General features: G+C 32.7%; 1 protein-coding gene across 1 annotated transcript; it reads right to left on the reverse strand.

The window, feature by feature from the left end:
• Nucleotides 1-1,488: 1,488 nt before the first annotated feature.
• Nucleotides 1,489-5,575, reverse strand: LOC127242754 (probable pectate lyase 8). Its single transcript, XM_051262441.1, has 6 exons — nucleotides 5,320-5,575; nucleotides 4,837-4,890; nucleotides 4,236-4,313; nucleotides 2,456-3,208; nucleotides 2,203-2,341; nucleotides 1,489-2,064 (listed from the first exon to the last, which is right to left on the reverse strand). Exons 1-6 carry the CDS (start codon nucleotides 5,418-5,420, stop codon nucleotides 1,843-1,845), a joined length of 1,347 nt encoding a protein of 448 aa, XP_051118398.1. The 5' UTR covers nucleotides 5,421-5,575; the 3' UTR covers nucleotides 1,489-1,842.
• Between the last annotated feature and the right edge of the window lie 5,140 nt (nucleotides 5,576-10,715).

Consider the following 10,715-nt stretch of genomic DNA (forward strand, 5'->3'; position numbering starts at 1 on the left):
GTGTGTATCACGGTTGTGGCCGGTTCCTTTGTGTAGTCGCTAGTTTAGGTGTGTATAGTGTCGATTTTGTGATTTTCCGAGTTGGTTGGGGCTGAGCCTAACCAAACCTAGTTTAATATTTGTGTTGTTACTCGATTTCTTTAATAAAATCTTTAGATTCGTTTATAATTTTTTATAACATAATATATACACTTTATTCATTACAACTAATAAATCATTCGGCATAAAATATTACTATCAATCTAATTTCTCATGCTTAACATAAAAACAAACTTTTTCAAAAATACAAAGTGAAATAATATCAACACAATTTTTCCATACACCACATCAATAAATATCTCAAACTAAAAATACTAAAATATATATATATATATATAATGTATTTTTATTGAAAATGATATGTATAAAATTTTTTGGAAAAAAAAAGAAAAAAAAAAACCTATGTGTAGTTTGTACGACAAATTGATTATCCTTTTGGTTGCAAGTCAATTTACATTTATATTATAATTTCAATATTTTCTATTTCAATTATTTTTCAAAAACTTTCAAAGTTGAGTAACCTATAATAATCTATTTCTATATCTCTTTATCAATAATCAAATATATTTTTATATATTCAAAAAAATTATTATTTTTTCTCTTTATATGATTCATCTTTATTGCTATTTTTTCTTCAATAAATAAAATGAGTTATATTAATTTTAAATAAATAATAAATTAATATTCTTTATATAAAATAATATCAATCTTATGTATTTTTTTTTATTGAGATATTTAAACATATATTCTAAATTTTTTTAATCATATACTACCTACATTCGGCTCTAGTATAAATTAAGAAAAAATTATATCAAAACGTAGTATAAATTAAGAAAAAATTACAAAAATACTTTCATTAGTATCTTATAATATTAATATAAAGATATTTGTAAAAAAAAATTATACAAATGTAAGAATATTTTTAATGTTAAGTACAGACAAATGTGACATTATAGACGGACGGAGGAAATATTTATATTAATTTTATTTTGAAAATACCAACTAACACCACTCATATATAAAAATAAAATAATATCATAATCTAATACCATTAACTTACAAATTTTATTTTCTTAAATATCAATGTCACTAACAAAACCTAATACATAATTTTATTTTTTTACAAAACAATATTAGTAGTAAATATACCATTTTTGTCCGTCCAAAAACAATAGTTTCATTTTCATAAATAATCATATCACTATAAAATTACCGTTACTTTTTTATTATTATTAATTACAAATTCAACCCCTACACCACCAGGTCATCTGGACAACGTGTAGTAATTTTATAACATGTACAATAACCATAAAGATAAAAATGTCCTTTTGAGATGAATTGTAGCCATCAGCTTTGTGACATGTGAAAGGTGAAAAACTAGTAACAATATTTATTTTCAAATTAAAATAACCGTATATAATAATTTATATGAAAAATAAATAATAAAAATTTTCAGTAGAAGTATACTTCATTTCCTATATAAAAACATAGGCCAACACAATTCTTGTGCTGGGCAGAGCAACAACGTAGAAGAAAATCAACTAGAAATGTGAACAACCCACCCGATTGTTTTACGTTTCCGGAACAACCTCGACTCGATTTTATTCGAATCGAGCCGGAGTGTATATAATGTACACTTTGGATGTAGAGAAAAACAATCGGGTTTGACACTATTCATCAACAATAATATATATAGTTTCTTCGTAGTAATGAATCGGGATATATATATATATATTGAAAAACCAAAGACGGAAAGGTAAGAAAGAGCTTTTGCGTTTACTTTGTCTAGGTAGATGCATTAGGTTAGCAGCTCCGGCCGACACGGCAGCCAAGGGCGCCGGCGCTAGAAGTAATGGAGGCAACCATGGACGAAGATTTGGCACCTAAGCTCGAAGCTCTAGCATAGCTGGATGAAGCCCCGGCGCCCGATGGGGTGAAGTATGCCCCGTTGAGCATAAGATCGCCTTCCGATCTCCAGTTCCACCCACTCCATCGATTTTCCGGGGTGTCCACTCTCTTCGTCACCTAACCAAACAACCCATCCTATCTCTAATTAGTAAATCAAAGTTTTTAAATTTTTTGATGCGACGCTAATGTTTGTTTGAAAAGGTTACTGTTGATAAATAGTATCATCTATGTAAAAAAAAGAGAGACTATCTATACCTCTTTTGCGAAAGGATTGACTGGCGCGAGATATCTATTCCCTTGGCTGTTGATTGTCGGCTCAGCACTGCCTCCGATCGCGTACATTTCCCAGTGTGTGTAGTCATTGTTCACGACGTGGAAATATCCGTGCCTGCACCTGCATATATAGAATCGATGCCTATGAAAATTTTCTTACGTTGCGCGACGCTGCCGTGCGTATGTAATTTAATGTTTGGACAATGGGCGGGCGAGGGAAGCTGAAGCCACGTACCTCGGCATTCTTTGAATCAAGCCTTCGCCGAAATGGTTGTACGCGATGGTCGCCTGCATTTGTTTGTCGCGAAGGTAAGAGTCGCTATGTCCCAACAGAATAACCTCGTTGTGGTGCGTGAAGTAGTTGTTCGAAATGGTGATCGCAGTCGACCCCATGACAGCGTCCACGAGCCCGTCGGCGCAGTTGGACAGCGAGTTATGATCCACCCAAATGTGGCTCGACCCGAAGATGGATATAGCATCCCCATCAGCCATCGTTCTCCAGCCATAATGTGTCGGCGAGCTCCTCACCATGGCATTCCCCGTCGGGCGGCAGTCGTGGATGTGAAGGCCGTGGATAATGACATTCGTCACGAACTGGATCGTTATGCATCCTCCGTTGGCGATGTGGACATTGACGCCCCGGCCGTCGATGGTCTTGAAGCTGTTCATGATCAGCTCCTGCTTCAGCCGAATAACCATGTCGCGGTTGAATACGATCCAGAGAGGCTCTTCTTGGATAACGGCGTGGCGAAGAGTACCCGGCCGGGGATTAACTGGATCGTCGTCGCCTGAATCGGTGACCACGTAGAAACGACCATCACGGCCACCGATGGCATTGCGCCCGAATCCAATCCCACAGTCGGCGAGGTGCTTCCTGTTCCGGTGCCAATTCGCGTCGCAACGCCAGCAATCATCGATAGGATTACCCGTCACGCATGAGAAGAAACCGAGTTTTCGCCTCGCCGCCTCCGTGCTGTTCCTCGTGGCCCTACACATTCATTTCTCTAGTAATGACAAACTAAAATGCTGACAACACATACTATAAAATTTACAACATACATACGATATAGAAATAGAAACAGACAACACATAATTTACTTAATACAGATAAAGTACCATATAATCTAGTCCCATGTAACACATGCTATCAATCATTTCAGTTCAATAAATAATGTATTATTATTCATATACTTTAGGAATAGTTCCACAAGTCGTACCGACAAAGTAGGAAAAAAAATTCGACTCTAGTATACCAACGGTATAATTCTTGTGTCGGTGGATCAAATCTATGAAATGATCAAATTTCTTCATCATCATTCATTCAATGCCTTTACCACCAATCAATTTGCACCATGCTATCCTATCTGTATAGTATTTGGTACTTTCCTGTCTGATCTAAGACCAGCTAAAATATCAGTTTTTATTAATTGTTTTTGGTGCATCAAGACAGGGATGATGGTGGACACACACATATTGTCTTGTTTGGGCATATAATGGCTGATACATACACTCACGTGAAGAAGATAGGATAGCCACTATCTTCACAATTTACCGATTTTCTTTTTAAGCACTTTTTCTTGATCACAACAAGAAGAACCAAAAAAGATATATTTATTTCATTAATAGGGTATCTTAGATAAAAACAATTTTAAAAAACAGAGATGAACAGATAGATCTATAGATTTTTAAAAAATGAACCAAGCTGGACAACAATGACACAGATTAACAATAATGGTGTGGCAAGAACAGAATATGCTGCGATGTCATCTGCAAATGAGCATAAATAAAAGAGACTCCATAGACATATTTCTCATCATAGCTTCAAGGAAACATGTGGGTGGGGACAGAGTGTGTAAATGAATATAGGCCTACTTTCAAAGCTTACGGACATTCAATTTTGACAACAACTGCTACTAGACAAAGCTGTCTCAGTTAATTCAAACCATGTTTCAATCCCACAAAATGCACAGATTGGGCAATTTTAGCAACTCAAAGAAGATATACAGATCACTTACATTTCTACCATTCTTGCTACCTCTTCAGGGTCATCCACTGCATGTTCATTCCGAGCCTCTTCGTCAATTTCTTCCACTCTGAACAGAGCATTAAACAAATTTTATACGCTTATTAACATCAATTTTTTAACTTCTTAATGAACTAATGTGATGAGTTTGGCCAGGAGAGGAACATTTTTAGGACAGACCTAACAACTTACCTAGCCTTGAGGAAGGTCCATTTGTGGTTTTAAAACTAAGAATGACTGTGGCTCCAATTAAATAAGTGAAAGGCAATGATATGCAGTAATTAATTTTGCATAAATGGAGTCAATTACTACCGACAATTTGCATATTTGCTTTCATAAATACAAAGCACTATCGAAACTCCATGGATGCGACACACAATGTGCTGTTTACTGCACAAGGTAGTGCTTTAATAATGCCAATACATATACACATATAGATGCATATATATATATATATGTCTATCTGTGTGTGGAAATCGCCCACTGTAAACTTTCAGATAATCCTTTTTCAATTTGTTTGAGAGAGGGAGCAGTGAGAAGAATGATGAAAATGTGATGGTTGAAATTTTAACAGGAGTTATGAGTTTACTCACTTTTCCGCCATTGTTGAGTTTGCTGTGCTCGGGAACTCATCTCTCTCCACAGAACTGTACACAAGATCAGACAGATTAGAAACATATTATACAACCGACTGACAATTTAACATCGAATTTGCTCCCTCTGTCAGTAGAAACTTCACGTGAAAACCGAATCTGGAACAGGAAAGTTACATAAGCAATTTTTGGCGGAAAATGTAAGTAAAGTTCGAAATCAATTGCAAAACAAAACGCGCGAAGTAGTGAAAGTCATAACCAAATTAAGGGAAAACAGATTTTAAAAAATTCATCAAAACTCAGGATCCTTAAGAAACCAAAAAATGCCAAAACTGCACTCGGAATTGCGAAATTCCATACTTGAAAGGTAGCTCCAAATTCGCGATAGAGAAAATAATTACAGTTAAAAAGCTTCGCAGTTCGCAGTGATTCAAATCCTCACACCTGAAAAACCAGCATTTTTCAATAAAGCAAAGAAAAAACCTCAAATTAGGGATTGCATCCTTCTGAACAGCAGCAGCAAGAGCGAACAGCACGAACGTCGCCAAAGTGAAAAGCAACAAAACTTTCTTGGACATCCACATTGCCAATCCGCTATACCTCTCTCTCTCTCTTCCTCTTTCTCTGTCTATATGTATATATGTGAGTGTATGTATCTGTATATAAATATTGGTACCTCTGTAAAAATGAAGCTGAAGGAAGAGAGAGAAATACTGTATGCTACTGTTGTAAAGGGAAACAAAAAATGGAGGGGGAAACATACAAAACCACTCTAACGGATCTCCGTCTTTTTACAACCTGCCATCTTAACGGAACATTAACGTCCGTTAACTAACTGCCAACGAACACTTCAGAAACAATAGAGATGTGTTCTTTAAAAAAAATATACACATTTTTTTTTTCAAAACTATTAATATATCATAGATTTATTACTTTTATATATTTTTTATTCAATTTATATTAGTTACATCAAAAAATACTAATTCAAATTATCTCACAAACCAAAAACTTCCTAAATTTGTATTTTTGGTTTAATTTTCTAAATTAACTAAGAAAAATATTATTTAAATATAAAATTTAAAACTAATTCAAATTATTTTACAAACCAAAAACTTCCTAAATTTGTATTTTTGGTTTAATTTTCTAAATTAACTAAGAAAAATATTATTTAAATATAAAATTTAAAACAAATCTTTTCGATTTAAACCAAATATATATATACACCCCGGGTGTAACATTGGCATTTGGCAGTATATGATATTTTTATCAAACTAAATTCATTTTTATTAATAATGATAAATTATATAATAAAGAATAATTAAATTGAGTTCATTTTTCTACTATTTATAAGATTTTATCTTATTAATAATACTATCTCCGTCCAGCCATAAAGTACACATTGGCTTTTTGTGTTGATCTTTAAATATTAATTATTATATCAAAACGTAATACAAAGAGAAAATGACAAAAATACATCTATTAGTCTCTTATAATACAAATACAATTATATTTTTGGAGTAAACTATACAAATTGTTAGAAATTTTGGGGGAAAATAATGAGATTGTCTTATTAATCATCAAATTAAGGAGCCTATATATAGCCAATACAAAATAAACTCGATAGACTTAAGTAATCTAATCTACGAATAAGATCAAATCTAAATATAAATCTATTAAATCTAAAACTGAATATCTAAAATATTTCAACATTCCTCTCAAACTCAAGTGGTATAACAAAAATCAACTTGAGTTTAATGAGAAATTTGAATATAAACACAAAAAGAAAACATAAATAAAATTAGCAGTTGACTCTCCACCCACCGGAGCAAAAAACGAGATGACTCTCCACCGGAGTTGAAAACGAGATGACTCTCCACCGGAGCAAAAAACCAGATGACTCCACCGGAGCCGAAAACGATATGACTCAACCGGAGCCGAAAACGACAGGACTCCACCGAAGCCGTCGAAAACGACATGACTCCAGTGAAACCGAACAGGAGATGAATCTCCACCGGAGCCGAAAACAAGCCGAAAAAAAGATGACTCCACCGGAGCCGAAAACGACATGACTCCACCGGAGCCTAAAACGACAGGACTCCACCGGAGCCTAAAACGACATGACTCCACCGGAGCCGTCGAAAACGAGATGACTCCACCGGAGCCGAAAACGAGATGACTTTACTTGAGTCGAAAATCACATGACTCCACCGGAGTCAAAAACCACATAACTCCACCGGAGGCGAAAACGAGATGACTCCACCGGAGCCGAAAATAAGATGACTCCACCGGAGCCGAAAATAAGATGACTCCACCGGAGCCGAAAAATAAGATGACTCCACCGGAGCCTAAAACGACATGACTCCACTGAAGCCGAAAACAATATGACTCCATCGGAGCCGAAAACGACAGATGACAGATCGCACGTATCAACAGACAGGCAACGACAGATGGCAGATCGCACGCAGCAACAGACAGACAATGGACATATGGCAGATCGTTTCAGATCGCTCGCAGGCAATAGATAAGCAGCAAAGATTTCAGATTGCACACAGACAACAGACAAGCAGCAGACAAATGACAGATCGGAGACGAAACGAGACAGATTTGCAAAAAGACAACTTGCAAAGGCATGATCTCAAAATTACAAGACCTTTGGGTACAATTCAGGTTGAATGTACCCGGAGAAACACGGGTTGATAGGCTATATTTACGGCATGAGAAAAATAGGCTCTGATACCATGTTAGAAATTTTGAGGGAAAATAATGAGATAGTCTTATTAATCATCAAAATAAAGAGCCTATATATAGGCAATACAAAATAGAATCGATAGACTCAAATCTAAGTAATCTAATCTATGAATAAGATCAAATCTAAATATAAATCTATTAAATCTAAAATTGAATATCTAAAATATCTCAACATAAATATAAGAATATTTTTAATGTTAAATACAATTGCGACAAAAATATATGATTACTTTGTGGCTGGACGGAGGTAGTATAATTTAAGGAAATAAACATAAATTAAGGTTTCCTTCAAACGGGAATCTCTCGGCACGTCATTAGATTTACATATTAATTATTTAAAATATAAATAGAAATATAAATATTAGTACCACTACTATTATTATTTTAAGGAATTTAGAGAATATAATAAAACTAAAAGCGGAGTTACTGATTATTTGCTAATCAGCATCATAATAAATTACTAATTAATATTAATTTATTGGATTTTAAATTAATCTAATTGTTATATTATCGATTAAAATAAAATTATCATGTTAAAGAGAAACAATCAAGGAAAGGGATTCGAAATTAATCTAATTGTTATAATATCGATTAAAATAAAATTATCATTTTAAAGAGACAATTAAGGAAAGGGTGTTTTGATTCAAAGTTAAACATTATTTTAAAAATTTAGTGTAGAAAAACTCATATATTTATAAAATGCAAGAGTTATTAAAACTCTTAAATATAAAAGTATAAGAATTTTGAAAACATTTATAATATTAAACATATCAGGGATGTCAAAGGGGGCAGATTAGCGCCGGATTTGCCCCGGATCCGATCTTAATATGGCGGGTTCGGATCTAAAAAATTTAGTTCGGGGCGGATTACGAGTTTTACTATAAATCTGCTCCAATATAGACTCGGATTCGAACCCGGATATTTTAATAATTATTATAATTTATTTATATTTTTATACAATATAAATTCTACTCCCTTCGTCCCCGTGCAAGGTTGCCATTTACTTTTTGCACGTAGATTTTTTAATATTAGTATTATAATGGGTTATAGTGAAAAAGACGAAAATACCTCTATTACAATTGTGTAATATAAAAGTAATGAGATTTGTATAATATTAGGGGTTTCAAAAGTAAACCCGACCCGAAAAACCGAACCCGTTCGACCTGAAATTTTTCAGGTTCGGGTTTGAGTATTTTGGGTTTGAAAAAAATCAGGACGACCCGAACCTGAAACGAAAAAAATTCGTGTCATGTTCGGGTCGTGTTTCGAGTTGACCTGATAACCTGAAATATCAAAATCAGGTTAGGTTTTGGGTTTCGTGTTTCGGGTTGACCTAAAATTTTTATTATTATTATTTTAATTTATAATATTTATATTATTTTAAATATAAAATAATATAAAAATTAAAATAAAAATGATATGTTTTAGGTCAATTTAATTTTTTTTAAATTTTCGGGTCTGTTTCGTGTCGGGTTTATATCGGGTCAACCTAAACCCGACCTGAAAGAATTCGTGTCGTGTTCGGGTCTAGGATTTCAGGTCAGATTTCGGGTTCCGGTCGGGTTCTGGTTGATAGTTTTTTTGTTGTCCTCATGGCTCAACCCGACACGAACACGACCCAAAAACACGAATTGACACCCCTATATAATATAGTGTAAGTTGGAAGAGTATTTATTATGTTAGGTAGGTAGTATAATTACTAAATTAGGAAATTGTACCATTGTTTTGGGACGGACGAAAATGGAAAATGACAACCTCTCAATGGGACGGAAGAGTATTATTTTTTTATTTAAAAAATTTTAAATATAAAATAGAACTTTAATTTTAAATCAAATTTATTTTCCCATTTATTTCTCATACAATTTTCTTTATAATTGCGACTACTGTTGATCGCCATCACTACTAATTATCGTCAATATTTGATTGTTCTTATTTTTAGAACTATAATTTTTTGTTACTTTAACACATATTTTTTTTAGTATTAAATTATTTTAAGAAAATTTTATTTTATTTTTTTTTTAAAAAAAATAACGGGTTTATCGGATTGGCCCTGCGGGACGGATCCTAGGGCCGGGTTGAAGTGGGGCGGGGCGGGTCCCGGGGCCTGCAAAACCCATCCTGAACTAGCCCCGTTGACATCCTTAAAAGATATTAGTTTTTAGAACTTTTACTTTTTTTTCAACTATATAAAAAATAAATAAAATTTTTTAAAGTTGTTCTAAAAACTTCTATTTAGGGTGTGTTTGTTTGAAGGATTGGATTTTGAGTTGGGATTTGAATAGTAAAAATTTTGAATTGTAATAGTTGTATGATATGATATAAATAGGTGTTGCTGTGATGTTTTGAATATAAAATTAATTTTTAATATAATATAAAAAATACAAAGTGAATGTTTGATTTGATATTTTGGAGGGGGGGAATGGATGAATAGTAGGATTTTGAATAAATCCTTTAAACGAACACACCTTCAAGTTTAAACATTCTTAAATAATGTTGTTTTATTTCAAATATTTGTACGTGACATGTCTTTTATTTCTTAAGCGAAATTTCTTTTCAAACAAGCCTACATCATAGTATTATTTTTTGGACTAAATTATTTTATAATTTTTATATAATATTTTGTTTGATATTGTTTGTAAGCTATTTTTATATATATATAATGTATATTTTCTGTTTGATTACAATATTGTTTTTATATGATATTTATTTTGGCATTAGTTTTAATAATATTATGTGCATTGTATTTTGTAACATTTTATTATTTATTTTGGTATTATTTCTAAGTTTATATAACATTTTATTGTTTATTTTGGTATCATTTCTAAGTTTATATATTATTTGTACGTATAATGCATTTATGTGGATTTTTTTATAATATTATTTTTATATATTGCTTATTTTGGTATTAATTCTTATTTTATATAAAATATAAAATAAAATATTGCCTACAAACAATATAAAATAAAATATCGTATAAAAACTATAAAATAATTTAGTCAAAAAATAATAATAATACTTGCAAGTTGGACATTTTGAAGAAAAATTTTGCTTTAGAACACAACATACACAAAATTTGGAATACGATCGTTTAAGAATTAAAATTAAAAAGCAAAAGTTATCACAATTCCTAT

The sequence above is a fragment of the Andrographis paniculata genome, unplaced genomic scaffold (assembly GCF_009805555.1).
Source record: "Andrographis paniculata isolate CXL003 unplaced genomic scaffold, ASM980555v1 Contig87END, whole genome shotgun sequence".
NCBI classification, from domain to species: domain Eukaryota; kingdom Viridiplantae; phylum Streptophyta; class Magnoliopsida; order Lamiales; family Acanthaceae; genus Andrographis; species Andrographis paniculata.

Excerpts from the sequence above, each read along its gene's own strand:
- LOC127242754 (XM_051262441.1), bottom strand. The coding sequence starts at position 5,420 with ATGTGGATGTCCAAGAAAGTTTTGTTGCTTTTCACTTTGGCGACGTTC. Across the intron at positions 3,209-4,235 it reads GTAGCAAGAATGGTAGAAAT|GGCCACGAGGAACAGCACGG; the intron begins GTAAGTGATCTG and ends ATGAATGTGTAG. Across the intron at positions 2,342-2,455 it reads TTGATTCAAAGAATGCCGAG|GTGCAGGCACGGATATTTCC; the intron begins GTACGTGGCTTC and ends CTATATATGCAG.